The 15,816-nt window shown below is 35.5% G+C and overlaps 1 protein-coding gene across 1 annotated transcript in view; it reads left to right on the forward strand.

The window, feature by feature from the left end:
- Positions 1 to 1,191: 1,191 nt before the first annotated feature.
- RALGAPA2 (Ral GTPase activating protein catalytic alpha subunit 2) overlaps positions 1,192 to 15,816 on the forward strand; it is a 127,676-nt gene continuing 113,051 nt past the window's right edge. The window contains exons 1-4 of the mRNA XM_026844668.1: positions 1,192 to 1,396; positions 2,899 to 3,009; positions 3,671 to 3,720; positions 14,325 to 14,382. Of these exons, the coding sequence (XP_026700469.1) occupies positions 1,192 to 1,396; positions 2,899 to 3,009; positions 3,671 to 3,720; positions 14,325 to 14,382 (424 nt within the window). The remainder of the gene's footprint in view (positions 1,397 to 2,898; positions 3,010 to 3,670; positions 3,721 to 14,324; positions 14,383 to 15,816) is intronic.

Raw genomic sequence — 15,816 nt, forward strand, 5'->3', positions numbered from 1 at the left:
ATTAAAGAAAATTATTTTCTAGGCTTTTATTTATCATTTAAAGCACTAATCTGAAAAAATGGGGCTTTTTTGTTGTTTTGTTTTTGTGTTTTTGGTTTTTTTTTAAGCTATGTGAAAAATTGTATGTAGTTTCTGGGGTGAGGCTAATAATAAAAGTTTATCATTAACCAGGGTATGACTGCAAAGTTGTCTCTTCATCTTTATTTTTTAAAGTACTAAGGATAAAGGACTTTGTATAAATAGCATAAGGTCAAGTGACTTTGGAAGTTTATGAATTACGGGAGGATTTCTAGCTACTTAAATAACTGCAGTAAGATTTGGTAGTTAACAGAAAAATAAAAGGAAAGCTGGTGTGTGAAGCACACAATTATTGTTTCCTCTAGATTTTTATTTTTTTTTTTTATACCAGGAAGAGTAATGAGAGCTTGGCAATAAACTCACATTCTTATTAAATGGTACCTGAATAGTTTGTTTCCCTATATTTTAAACTTAATTAGTAAGGCAGGTAAGGGTGACTTGCAGTTATCTAACGAGCCAACTCTTTCATATTTTATACAGAAGAAATGTCATGTGTACGAATGTCTCCCTGTTTCCTGTATGTTGCTGTAAAAGCTGTGAAGTATTAATCAGAAGTATTAGGCAATGGCTCACCTATCCTTGTTTGGGGAACAGAGATAGATTATACATGTTTTTGGAAAGCTGCTATGTATGTGGTGGCTGATAATGATTGCCAACTTGCCTTAGATTTTAGTGCTCAGAGCTTTGAATTCTCTAGGTGACTGTTTTCAACAATAGTAATCTGAGAGCTATTTATGAGTAAATGTAAAAATATAAATATAAAAATATAACCTAATACCTGCAATTCAATCCCAACCTTGCTGTTTATTCAGTCAATATGATTTGCCAAAAGTCATTATTTTATCTTAAATGATAAATAGTGCACGAAACTTTCACTGATGTTTTCCATTTGAAAAACAGAAGAATGAGCCTTACCCTGCTACAAATTAAACATATATATACATTGTAGTGATCCAAGTTACTGTTTTAGGCTTCCTGCCAACTTCTAGTAAACCCTCCTGAGAAGCAGCCTTTCTTCTCGTGGTCTGTTTGTCTGTGACAATTGTTATTTGGTGAAGTGGATGGGAAAAGCCCGGTTGTAGGGAGAGCAGTGAAGGAGGGTGCGAGACTGGGATGTGCTTGCCGTGGTGCAGCCTGCCTGGAAGTGCTTTTCCTACAATTCGACATGATGTTAGAGGGGAGAGAGACTCTGGAAAGGGCATTGTCGATGGCTTGGCTATTCGTCCTTCCAGACAGAGACATCGCCTGCCTCTCCGGTGGCCAGAGGAGCAGGATGAAGCCATCATGGTCAGCACTGCTCATCACCATGAACACACGGGTGGTGGAGTAGAGAAGTGGTGTTTTCTTAATGTCTGCAAAAAATAAGAAATTTGGTAGTGAAATGCCCAAGGAAGCTGTATCTCTGAACAATGGAGTTATTGGGGGTGTGGCTTATTCTTACATTTTGGATTTTTTTTTTTTTTAAAGTGAAATGAGTGGTATCAGAATGACAATTCACATGCACAATTGCCAGAAAATCTTACTTTCTGAGTGAATATCTACTCTTAGGATAGTAAATGGGAGTATTGCTGTTGGCCTCTTTTAAGATTAGAAATTGTTTTCCTATATATCTTGCAAAGGAATATAAGGAACAAAATAGTTCAATAGGAAAAGGATGTAGCCGTAAGAATGCATGCTTACATCAGAATAATGGATGAGTCACCACTGAAATGCCACATTTATAGAAAAGGAAGAATTTACTTTTTTTGATTAGGCAGTTCCTTTCTCTTCCTTTCACAATTTAAAGGGAAGGTTTCCTTTTTGTTTAGATTTTAATGACCTCATTCCTTCATATGAAATTCTTGTAAATGAAAGCCTTGTTTTCTCCTAGAGTTGTATTTAACAGAACGCATTCATAGAGAGGAATAATTGCACTTAGCTTGCAAATTCAAGACCAGTAGTTTGTAGGAAACAAATGGCATGTAAAAGGGTTTCCATGCACTAATTGTTTCCGTAGTACAAGCAACCAAACAAAGCCTCACTACTGAAAAGGTATTAATTTTTAATTTTTTGAAAAAAAGCATTGTCCAGTCTAAAGTCAATCTTTCTTCTGTAGTTGTATGATATTATTGGGTCTTCTTGTTGCAATCAGCTTTGTTGTTTTGATTAATGAACAGGTTTCTCCAGAGCTGAAACTTCAAGAAGATGTGTTGCTAATAATTTTTTGCCCACTATCCTATTCTATGTGGAATCGTCTATTTTTTCTTGACCAAATCAGTTACAATAAAGAGTAAACAGATGAAGTTAAAGTATGTTTTGCAAGTATCAGGTTTAAGAAAACATTAGATTTTTTTTCCTTAAATAAACATTTCAAATTTTAGATCTAAGTTAAGGCTTAGGGAAGTGATGCATGCGTTGGTTTCCATTCTTTTTTTTTTTAAATGAGTTGGAAATATGATGTTTTCTGAATTGATCTGCTTGTCAGATAAATATAAGAACTGGATTTGCAATTTGCATACAGAATTCATTGCTGGTGTTTGTTTTTTCCTACAGTACCTGCTTTTTTTGATGATACAGAACCCTTTTAGATAGCTAAGACACATCCCATCTTTTTTTTTTTTGTGAACAAGTGAACCTAAGCCATACTGCTAATTTTCATAAACTAAATGGAAATGGAAATTTCCCTATTTCACTTGCAAGCGTGGAATCACAATTTAGTATAGAATATTTATTGAAGTAACTATGGCATTTATTGCATTCTCTAACACTAAATTTGCATGAAGACAACAATTTTCAGCTTTCTGATTTTGTGTAGTAACTCCTGTTTGTTCCTCTTTTCAGATATTGTGGATGGAAGTGACCTGAAGCAATTTTTTGAGAACAATTATTCTCAAATTTATTTCATATTCTATGAAAATTTCATAACACTGGAGAATAGCTTGAAACAAAAAGGTAAGTTTTAGAGTTTTGCCAGCAATTGTTGAGTCAGTTTTCCCTAACTATTCTCAAAAGCATTCTGTTCGAGCTTATCTAATGATTATAGAGTTCACAATTGTCTATATTTGCATTAATAGTTTCATGTATTATTAATTAGTAGTAATATTTTAATTTTATGGTATCAGAAGAGATGAGCATGGAAAATTGCTCTCTGAAATGTCATAAAAAACTGATGAGAATTCTAAGTACATTTCTATGACCAAGTGTCATTTTAGCACAAAAATCAGGGCTTGTGCATCTATATAAGTGTCCTTTCATCTTGTTTGGAAGTATTGAAGGCCTTCATCCTACAATTACACATATGTCTGTCCAGCTGAAACATCATCATAGATCCACAGAACAAATCTCACTGTTGAAGATACGTCAGTAGGAATAGGCATTATCTTGGAGATGAGCACAATGACAGTGCTTTGCCGGTCTGGGACTCTAGATGTCCCTCATTCATAATGAAGAGAGAGAGTCAATTTCTTGCTCTTCGATATTAGATAAAGATGAAGAAAAAGAAACCAAGTGCAACATCTTTGACTAATATCTTTGTTGAATAGCAACAGCGTAGTTTTGCCTTCTGCTTCATATTGTATATTTAGGGCAAACAATGTCATTTTCTGTCTTGCAGGGAATAAATCACAAAGGGAGGAGCTGGACTCCATTCTTTTTCTTTTTGAAGTAAGTTTTCCGTGCCATGAAACTATTTTTTATTTTAAATCTCTTTGTCATTATATGCTAACTTAAATATTTACAATGAGAGGTGAAACTAGGTGTCAGTCAAAACGACAGTAGGTGTCCATGACTGTACAAGGTGAAAGGCAGAAAAGAGTGTGCATTAAGTTTTCAGATACACCAACAATAAAAAGTTATTATGCAGTGGGGGTGTTGGCTGAGTGAGTATCCAGAGGCAAGAGATTTTCTCAAAAGACTTGGAAATCATACAGTAATATATCTGTCCTAAGGAACTAAGGATCAACACTTTGAAAGTGTCCTGGGTTTTTTTTCAGTAGAATTTGGGAGCAAGTGATCAATAGTTGCACAACCTCTGTTAGGCTAAAGCTTTCAAAATAGTCTTTTTCTTTTTTTTTTTTCTGAATTAAATAGGTTCTTGCTTCTGTATTTTATGGAGGGCTAGTTCAAAACAACAGTACTTTTTCCCTGCGCTTTGTCAGTATGAAGTTCAGTGTTGTGTTTATTTTGAATGTGTCACAGCAGGAGTTTGGGCTCTACTCCTTTCAGATGCAGGCATCTATTATGACTGCAGTATTTGGTCTTGCAGCACAAGGAAAATAAAAGGATAAGAGTTGTCAACTATGGCATATCAGTTTGATCTGAGTGTGTGAAATGTTAATTTGTTTAATATTTTTTTAACTTCCAGGAGCCTATTTTTCCCCAGCACTGGCAATTATAGCATTTGCAGTGTCTAGGGAGGAAATGTTAGCTAGTGAACTTTTGCATAATTAAATTACAATGTCTTTAATTTAAAGAAAAATAGACTATGAGAGCTCATTTTCCAAGGGACTTCTTTAGTTAGAGTTATTGCTTAAATATATTTGGATGTGAGAAAATAACACTGGGACAGATGAAAGCCTAATATATAAAATATTTTTTATAATGCACAACAAAAGTCTTAGCATAAGTTCTATCTGTTAAATGTTCTCAACTTTCACCTCTCCTTCTAAAAATGGGGAAAAAATACCCAAACCAAAAACCTCAGAAGTATATTGCTTCATTTGCATTAATGTGTAGTTTGTAGTGAGAATAATATTTATACTAAGAACGACACTGTTTAGCCTAACACAACTGTAATATGAAAAATGGTCTGGAAAATGATGACATGAAATTCTGGATTTTTGTCATCTCATCTTCTCACTTTGATGTAGCAAGTTCTGTCTCTGTTTTCCTCTTCTCCCTCTCTTTGCTCCTTTAACTAAAAGGCTGCATTTTCAGACTGAAATCTGAAAATCAAATTATATTTTCTCCTACTTAGCATATTAGTAAAAGAGTCTGCTTTAGGATTTTGCATGAGGCAGTGTCAAAGAACATGAGCTCACATATCTGCTAGGACCGTATTTGGGGCAGAGAAAGTCTTCCTCCTCCTCCCTCCCCACCCCCAGTGGAGAAGCTATCACCACATTTACTGACCAAGGCTGTGCAATTTAATGGCAGCTCATTAATACACTTACTCTGTGGTCTTGAATAAGTAATTACATTTCTGTGGCTATGTCATTGAATGGAAAATAACTAAGGCTTACTCATCTGGTTAAAGTGAATAAATATGCATTCCTGTGTCTTGAAAACGGGTGGCTAATAACCACCTGTTTAATACCGCTTAAAAGCATCAGGAGAACATACTGTATGAAGAGGAAAAAAATGCATAGTTACATATCAACAAAGTGTTGCTTTGGGTCCCGATGGAGAAGAATTATATTATAGCCTAGCCGTTGCCAGTTTTGAGGAGGAAGAAATTGTTTAAGATATTTGTGTGCAATTTGAGCGATCCCCTTCGTGATGTTTATCTACTGGAAGTAGGTTTGCAATCCATTTATAACTCTTAACACTGGATAACTTAATGCATTATAGGAAAACAGCTTTTTAGGTGGCCTTTTAACACACAGACCAAGAATACATCAGTCTGAACACAGGACAAGATAAAATGTAAATGCCAAGTAATTAAACATTCATGTTGTAAGCCATAGGAAGCAAAACTAATTGATTGTTAAGCTTGCCATATTTTATCTGATGTCAGTGTGAGCCAGAGGGTTCCTAGAGTTTTCTTCTAATTAGCTAAATAGATAATTACTTAGGATTAACAAATCCTGAATCCAGGCGCTGAGGGTTAACAGTATAAAAATCAATAAAAATATTTATGAAAGGAATTGACTTCTGCCTTTTCTGGTACAGTTTCAGTATTTTGATGCTGTTCTTGAGTGACACCTAGTGTGTATATTAAGCAAAATAACAAATGCCTTTTCCACAAATCCTCTCAAAATGAAGTTGACTCAGCTGTAGTTGTAGCTGTAGTCTTGATTTTACACATCAGCAGTGGATCTTGGCCACTCAAAAATAACATCAAACAACGTATTAGTCAAAAAAGAAATATTAATCTAAAAGGAGTAATATGAAGGCTTAATAGTTGATTTTGTGTAGTCCTTTTTTACAATTAATATTGCTGCGTTCTTAGATCTAATTTTATATTCTCTAAGGTGCCTTGTGTTTTTCCAAATAGATATTCATGAAATGATACAGCAGCTGTAATTACCTGTATTATTTTTCCTTTTTTCAGCTAAAAGGGAAAAACGTTGTGAAAAACAAATTTACTTTTTCTTTGGTAAGGCTTAGTTATCTGCAGATTTGTAGTCAGTTTTCAGAACATGTTAATATTGTTTCTTTTATCACTGTTCCCTCTGATTTGAGGGCATTGTTTATGATAGCTGTCATCAGAGCACTCTGTCACAGAACTCAGGAAAGGTACGCTACGTTTATGTAAGTTTTCTAGATCTTATAAAAGTAATATACCATCATTTGATTGTGAAAGCTTGGATTTTTTTTTTTTAGTAATAAAGTATTTTGTCCTTGCAGCATCAGATACTGATTCCTCTGATGCTGCATTTTTTTTTTGCGTCCGTAATGAAATAAGAGCAGAGTGATGTTTTTGACATAATACATAGATCAGTTTCTTTCCATCCTCTATAATTATGCTTTTTTAGTTAAGAACAGCCACATCTATTATGCTGATGCACTCATAAAATTTATTACACTGATGTAACACGTCCACTTTATTTAATATTTTATTAGAATTTTTCAGATACTCTTTCCAATGTAGTAAAACTTCCCAAAGTCACTTACAGTAGCTGCTATTGTTGCTAAAAGTTTTTCGGATACAGTCAGTGTAGTTGAGGTCTCACTGCACTGTTGCAGGTAGCTGAGAAGATGGGTTGGGTACTCCCAACTCCCATGGATAATACATATGCTGAAAGCTTCTCAGTATGGATTTTTTATGCTTGCTTATTTTTTACCAGTGCACGTTAATATAAGTGCCCTTGTGTTTCACAGGTCCTTATTTGTAAAAGCATATGGTGTTTTTCATATGGCTTGTACAAAAAAGTTTGCTTATACTGTTTGATTTCTGTAAGTCCATGTTCTCTGTGGAACTTCTATTTTCTTGAAACTTGGTGAAAATGTGAGCAGTGTGAGTCCCTGAGTCAGAACACAGAGTAGGCACAATTTTCCTTCTTTTCTTAAAGAAAAAAATCTACAGAATTATAACTCTGGAAAGGTACCTAATGTAACTCATATTGGCCTTGTGATTATACTTCTAGACTTTTATCTGTCAAGCCTAGCACTTCCCTGTATGCCTCTTGCCCTGGGAAGAGGCTATCTGTGGTTATAGATGGGAACAGAGTGGTCTGTTTTTTGCCTTCCTTAGAAATTCACCAGCAAAATTTTAATGTATCTTAATCTTGAGTTATGTATGCAGCAAGTGAATTTAAATATTAAGTGGATGTAAATTGAATATAAATGTGCTAATAGTCTCTGCAGTACTTGTATTACACACACCCAAACTCCACAGCCTGTTTTGGCTTTTGTATAACACTAAGCGTTTTTCCAGAGATGATAATCAATAAACTGTTAGAACTTAACCATACTTTGAGCTCTTTATTTTGTAGCAGTAGCTACTGATTTTAATACAGTATTGTTGTCCTCAGCAGCACATCTAAATATAAACTACAAATGGTCACATACTTCGAAGATTAGGATGTGGTATAAATCCACTGAAACATGGATTGGTCTGCTATCAGAATGTGAACGTAACGATTACAGGAGCAGCTGTATAGACTAAATTTATTAGCGCAGATGTGCAAAAGTTACTTGTTCTGCAAATGCTAATGATAATTCAGTATAGGTTTATAATTGGCTATAGTCTGTTAGCAACCCTTTTGAAAAGTAGATTACAGACCATACACAGTAAATACACTGCATCTGTCAGAGGAACACCTGCTGTGGTGGTGGGTGACCAGATAGCTCTGTGTTCTGATGCAATTTAGGAATATATGCTTATTTTTTAGTACTGCCTAGTAATGCACATAAATGTAATTTAAAAAATTTATAACTTCGGTTCGTTCTGGACTAAGATTGCTGTGGGTATTTTAAATATCAAATTCTTCCACCACATTGTAGGTCTACTTTATATAGACTACTATGTAAATTAGCAATATTGGATAAACAGCTTAAAACAAATCTCAAAGCCAGTGGTGATTTTTAAGCTTATCTTCAGTTGTATAAAACCTTGCATCAGGGAAACTTGCAGCAGTTTTGGATTCGTAACTCTTTTAGAAGACTAGTGCTGCGTAGCTGTTTTTATGAATGTGCAAAAGGATGTTCTTTTTATCTGTAGCATTTTCTTAGGGTGCCTTGCTTATCTTAGGATGTAGCTCCTAATTACTTGCTATGTTTTGAATAAAACTGAGTAATATTGTGCAGAAATTGTGTATTGAAACTTGCCAATGTGAAAAGTACTTGTAAAATTCTTTGCAAGGTATAATCAAGTCAAGTTATTGCTGAGCTATTCTTCTTGTCACAGGTCCTGGTTTCTCATTTCTTGGGGTTATCCCTTTTATTTAACTTTTCCCCTTTCTTTAACTTTCTTTCTACTTTTTGCATTTTCCTCATGTCTGTTAAGCTCAAATTAAGCTCACTGGCTTAATTTTCCCATCCTCAGGTTATCTTACACTTGAAATCGAATTACCATTAAGAGCCACAGTTTTAAATTCAGGTTGTAGGTTCTGTTACAGTTTTTCGGTTGGTTACCTGTGCCTACTGTGATTACCACTTCTACTGTTTAACCTCACATCTGTCACACGGACTTGGTTGGCTGATTCTCGAGCTCAATAAAGTAAAAGGAGCTTATTTGTTTATAACTACAAAATTGTTTATAGCCCTTCTTTCCTACACATAGGAAATCATTTAGGGAGCCATCTACAGTTTGTTCTGCCATAGTTGTAATCAGCTGATCTAAAATAACAGTGATTGTTACAGCATTCTTTTGTAAGTTCTTACTATGTGTGCATACATTCAACTTCAGAGATCTTACTATTTAATGTTTTGCCTAGGGCAAGAATAAGTATGGTGTGCTTTGGGCAGACATTTTTCCCTAAATGAGTGAATGTAAATAATTTATTGGTGCAATAAAAGGAGTTTTCCTTTATTTAGATTGAATTGCTGCAGGCATGCTAACTTCATTGGGCTCCTGGCTTCACCTAAATTGGTGAATAATAGCTAGAAAATTTCTAAATTACTGCAGATTTTAGTAGTTGAACACTCTGAAACTCTTATGGAGATACCACTGAACAGTATTTGAACATAGAGACACAGAAGAGTTATTCTACGTTTGACTTGCTTTAAAGTAGATCCACCTGCCACCAACTAATAGAAACTCCTTAACATGTACAGGTTGTACTGAAAAAGCAATTTTTTTTCTCAGAATCCATTCTCCTGGAATGAACAATATTCTCAACTTGTCATTGACACTGCCTCTGAGAGCATGTTCAATCAGCAAGAACACATTTGTTTTTGTTGTGTTTAATAAGAGACTCTGCATGGCATGTTACAGAACAGCTTCTAGTAGCTCTGGAAGGCAGAACAGCATTGCTTATTGTCTCACTTTTGTGTAAGGTAAGCTGGAAAACATTCAGGCTGTAGGGATCTTCAGTGTAAGATGTGATAACAGCCTTAGCTTTCTCTCCATTCTACAACAGGGTAGCGCGGTACACAATAATAGGCACAAAGCTAGCAATCATGATATGATTCAACAAAGTTGGCAAAAATAAAAGACTACTTTTAAAAGAAATTGCAGTATTGCTTAAGTCAGAGTGAATCTGTTGAAATACAAACCTGGGTATTTTTCATTTTACTTTGATAAAAGAGCAATATATATCTTTCAAAAAGCAGCATCCTGTGTAAACTAAGATTTAAACTTAACATTATTCCTAGTCATGCAGGAAGTCCAGAAGAAAAAGAACTATGGATAATCAGTTAAAAGAACTGACAGATACCCTGATGTGTTGATCAGTAGTAATACCTAATTTCTATTTCAAGTGTGCTATAATGGATTACCATATAGATGCAGCAAAGCACTAAGCATTAAATAGATCTGTGTGTTTTCTGAAAAAGCAATATTATTTTGCACTGTGGGGTTTCTTAAAATATTTCTTATTAGTGTACTGTGAAACTAGAAACAAGATGTCAATAGCCAGTTTGGATTCACAGCGGTATTGTTAGAAGTCTAGGCTGGAGTGGAAGAAACTATCATTTGTTTTATAGGAATAGCAATATGTGTTTTTTAGAACACCAGGGGTTGGGAGGGTGTAGAAAATGTTCTTGGAAATGCTAAGTTGAAAGGACAACAACTGAAGCTTGTTCATGACTTATGCAATCATGTCACACAGTAACACCATCTTAGTCTGGGGACATTAATGCACACGTGAAAATTACTAGTTAAAAGGCATTCTAACTGTAACTTTGAATTAACTTGTCACATTCCGAAGTTTTTATTTACTAGTGTAGACTTTTAACCATGATAACTTTTTTTTTTTATTGTAGGAGCAAATCTGGACTCTGAATTTAGATTATTTATACTCATTCTAATCTGCTGCAAAGCTTTCATATCTTCACTAGGTAGCTGTGATGCTAGCAATCTAATTTGCTTTAAAAAAAATTACTTCTGTTTACTGTGTGGTGGTACTATGAAGGTGATTAATCACATCTTTGCATTTTTTCAAAGCGCATTCATATTTTTTCCCCTGTTTTTGAGATGCTGAAAAGAATTGCATGAGAAATTACTTAAGTATCTCAATTTTTGCTACATGAAAAGATTTTGGGATATGGAAGCTTTCTTCAGATAGGAACTTCTGTCCTCTTCTTATTTCAGCCCTTGAATTTTTTTTGATTCAGTCACCTGACAAGGTTGTTTGATTCTGTGTTTTTTTTTAAAGAAGAAAACCTGTAAGCATGTTCCTTCTTCCCCCAGCTTTATGCAATTTAAAGTTTAAGCTTGCTTTTCCTGGTGGTGGTTGTATTCTACAGCAGCATTTGTTTTCCAGGTTTTCTCCGGGCATAACCTAAAATTCACTAACAGTTGGATGTAAGAGTTGTTATCAAGTTCTTTTTCAAAATGGGTCTTTATTATGCAGCTCTGCCACCTTATTAGCTTATGCATCTTACACCTTATCATAGTTTACTTTCTGGGCGTGAACTTTGTGTTCAAGTTTAGGTGAAACTGTGTAAAATATACTGCCTTTACTGCATGACATCATGCCTCTGGCCTTTCTCAAATCACGGTTAACGTGCTTTGCATCTTGCAGAGAGGGCACAGTAAACCCAAGTTCTTTCAATGCGCTATTGTGTTTTGAAAAAACTAACAAGTGGTGGTTGTTTATTTTGATCCTGAATCAATTGGGGTGTGTAAACTGTAAAATTACTCTAAGAACATTGCTGAAGCTCTTGGGAAATATGTATTGTTTCTTTTGGCAACTAAGGAAAATTTATTTGTATGTCCTCAGATTACTTTCACAAACTTTCATTCATAATACATGAGTGTGCCATGCCTGGTGTTTAAGTATACATAAGACTTTTAGTGAAGTAGACATATATTTTCTAAATATTTGTTTTACAGTAAAGAATTTTACTGTATCATCTGAAATATACTCAGAGAGGCATTTTCACTAGTAGTATTATGGGATTTTGACAAATTTCTAATAAAACATTCTGATACAGAAGTGGTGCCTGATTTTTTTTGACGTTTAATACAATTGATTCTCAAAAGTTACTGTTTTGAAACAAATGAGACAGAATCTACATTTACAAGCTGGAGGTATCTCGTTAGTATGGCCTGTAGAAGGAAATTGGTTTTGCTCTAACGATCTACTGTCCTACTTACAATGACTTAAACAATGGAAACGAAATGCATTTGGTTTTGTCTGGTTTTCCATAATAAACATGACGATGTTTGAAGGTTCCTCCATGCAGTGTATTCTGATACTTGAATTCAGACCAATTTTTGTTGCCAGTTTGTCTTAGGGTTTTGTTTAATGGAGCCTCTCCTCGTGCGATTGGGGTATGCAGTATGGAATCAGTCTAACATGTGCCTGGATACAGTGATCCAGACTTGAAATATTCATGATTTACATTAGAAGCTCCTTTCTGCCCTGTGCCAAATTAGGTCAAGATGAATGTCAGAAATAGTCTTGAAAAGTGGTGGGCTGCTATAATTTAATATTTATATGGATAATGATAATTCTTTGTCTGTGGATCCTGCAATCTGATTGGCAGAAACGTGGTCCTTAACTAACAGGTAAAGCCCAAATGTGAATCATGGCCTCATTTTTAGCCAGTCAGATCCTTCATCCCAAGCGCGTTCCTCCTGCCCATGGACGGGGAGCTAGACCTCTGGCCACCAGCCACCCACTCCTTTGGTCCCTAATACCGTAATACCGTGGTGTCCTGGGGAAGGACTGTGGAAGGAATACTGAAAAAAAATACAAAGAGAACATAGAAGGGATGTGCCTGATTTATGTTTTTAGTCTAGGTAAACTTTTAGAGATACTCTTCGGGGAGCACGTGCTATGGTAAAGATGTGAAGGAAGACCAGTCTGTGTGACCTGAGGTCTAGTTCCCTAAGTCTGTGAACTTGTCATGACTTCCATCTTCTGCCATGGAGAAAGGAATGTTCCATTTTCAAAAATACTCTATTTTGAGTTTTGTATATTATTTCTGAAGCACTTTTTTTGTCAAAAATTTAAAAAAGTCTGTCTTACTCCATCTCTTGAGCATACTGTTTTTAACAGCAATAATGATTCATGTGTTGGCCATCTCTGAAGGATTGCCTAAAATGCCAATTCTTGCTTTCTTGGCTGTGATGATTTATTTCCTCTTGTGAGCTTTTATGTGCAAAAGACCAACAAATGGGTCACCGTTGCTTAAATGACTTGTCATTCATTTTGCATCCTGCATGTAGTATTTCTGAAAACTTAATGGCGCTTTGTTGTGCAGAAGTTCGTTCCAGTGATTTTGTTTGATAATTACAAGGAACTCTGTTAGTCATGTATAACATTGTTTAATTTTATTTCCAAAAGTAAGTGTTGAAAGCTAGTTTCCCATTTAAATATATCTTCTTAATTTCATATTTCAATGTCTGAAAAGTTGTAAGATCCAGACACATCTTTCTGTGAAAAATGAAACCATGAAACCACTTTTTTGGGGAGGCCGAGTGGCAGTAAGTTACCTGTCCTGTACTACTAATACACCTACTTGCTGAGCCCTAGCCTGTACTGCCAGTAGTTGAAAAAACAAGAAAAAAAGGCAGGAAAAAAGCTGTCTTGGAGCCTGTTAACTTAAAGTCCTTTTAAAAGTTTTACCCAAGTAAGACCTTGAATAGATTTGATTTATTCAGATAGCATTACCATCCACTAAACTGACAAAGTACAGCATTTGATAGTCCCAACTGTTCTTTGCAACTAAGATTATAAGACTGCATTCGGGAAAGCACTTAAGCCTATGCTTATATTGCTTTGCTTTGTTGGCGCCCTGTAGCGTAACAAAACCAAGGGGGAATGGGTTTGACCACAACCTCTTCCTTTGATCTGCCTCTGTTAGGATCAGTCCAAAAGTACAGAGGCAGGCCACTACATATTATTCCACATAAGTGCTTTATTAACTGCATGTGCTGTGGATTAAATTGGTTTAGCTTTGTTTAATTTGGCTCAGTTTCACTTACCAGCTGAAAACACAGGTAAATAATCTCAAAAAAATAACTGCACCACTGTTCATATCTGCCTCAGCTGGGAGATCAGACTCCATTAGTTGCTTGAAAAGACAGATCTAAGCCGCAGAAGCTCAAAATCTGGACTGTATCAATATAACATTAGTCATTACCAGACACTTCAGAAAAATGTAACCCAAAGTGAGCTGCTTAGAAATCTGTAACTTCTTCATTCGAAATCAGTTTATATTCTGGAATACTAGGGTTTTGCAAGACAGTGGGAAAGGAAAGGTGGTTCATGACAGTGTCATGGTATATATTCAGGACCATTCCAAGTGTCTTTCTCAGTAACAAGAGTAAAGTAACGGGCAGGAGTCCTTACTATGATAGGTATTTGCTTTCTGTTGTGTTCTCTATGTATATATTACCATTTCATTTATGTCTTGTGTATTAGTTTCTCTGTATCCTCTGAATGAGCGAGTTTATTATGGAAAATTTGACTATTTAGTTTTGTTTCCTGCAGAAAATATTGCAGCTACTACCTGAGAGGATTTTTTGTCGATGGCATTTTCGCAGTATAGGTAAGAAGGAATGGTTTAAAAACATTCTAGTACAAATAAAATCATTGTTTTCTGTAGTCACTTCTCTGGTTCTGCAAGTCCTGTTAACCACAGAATCCCTTAATATTGCCCATACACCAGTAGTACTTACATATGAGACCTGCAGCTGAAAATTCTTGAAGCATATGGAAAATCTTCTTACCTGCTTTGACAGCTCTGTGTGTTCCTTGTTTTGTATGGGTTTGGTTGCCCACTTCATTTTTACTTTGCACAAATGCTCTTTAAATTTTTGTATTCTTGAGTTTACTTGAGTTCTCTTCCTCTTTTTCATGCGCACCAAGATGATGGGGGTTATAAACCAACACACCTTTTTCTAATGAGGCCTCCCTTTGTATTCACAGACTAACACCGAAAACTAAGATTGAGTAGGGTTGTGGAATATGTGACTCTCTTGCAAGTTTGTGTTATGATAGTCTTTTGCAAGTGATCATGTATGAGGTGCCCGTACAAATTCATAGTACTAAATATTGCTCTTTGTCTCAACCTCAACCCTTGCCACTTCCTGGAAATTTATTCTGTAAAATTCATGCTGTGAATAGATGGCTGTTTGGTAGTTGAGCACATGGTGTGCTAAACAGAATGTAAACCATTGGACTGCTGCAGTGAATGGGAGCTTAATTTTTTCTCTCCATTTCTGTATTTTCTGTGCAGTTCATTAATATTTGTGAAATAGTTGTCACACTGTTTGTGGGAATTGAATGAGGAATTTCGGGTTTAGACCTTAATAACTTTTAAGGAGTTATTTAAAATTTTTCTTTACTTAAATGGGTGGTTCACAATTTTCTGCAAGTTTAGCCCCAGCTGTCTTTCACTGATTTTTCACATAACGGAGAATTTGCTAAGCATAACATTAGAATATGACATGGGCCATGACAGACACAAGATGCCTATGGATGGCTTTCACTTGGTCAAACAGAGAGGCAGTTTGTTCTTTCCCCATGCTCCTATGGTATTTACTGTACATATTCTGGCTTCTGGAGCAAGGGAAGGAAGTCTGGCAGGAAGAATTCGTGGAGTTGGTAAAGTTCTGCTTTTTTTTTTTCCTTAGTCTTTTGTACATTCTGCATGCTTTGTGGGGGCAGGTGTTCTGCAGAAAAAGGCTTCATAAGCACAGAACTGAAGATTGTTTTGTGACATGCATAAAAAAGAAAAAAATAAAGTTGCCAACTTAGTTAAGGCACACACGGAGTGCTTGGCTTAAAGCACTTAATGTTCTTCTGCTACAGTTATTTTTCTCTTAAGCATAAAAATAACAGATATCTAACAGGCTTGGTTTAGTCACTCACGAACTTTGGGGATCTAAGTAAGAAAAGCAGGATTAATTTTCCTGAACAACTACCAAGTTTTTTAGAAGCTTTCATGTAGTTCAAATAGGACTTTCAACTAGATTTTAAA

This window comes from Athene cunicularia (genome assembly GCF_003259725.1).
Source record: "Athene cunicularia isolate RWA chromosome 3 unlocalized genomic scaffold, athCun1 chr3_part1, whole genome shotgun sequence".
NCBI lineage: Eukaryota > Metazoa > Chordata > Aves > Strigiformes > Strigidae > Athene > Athene cunicularia.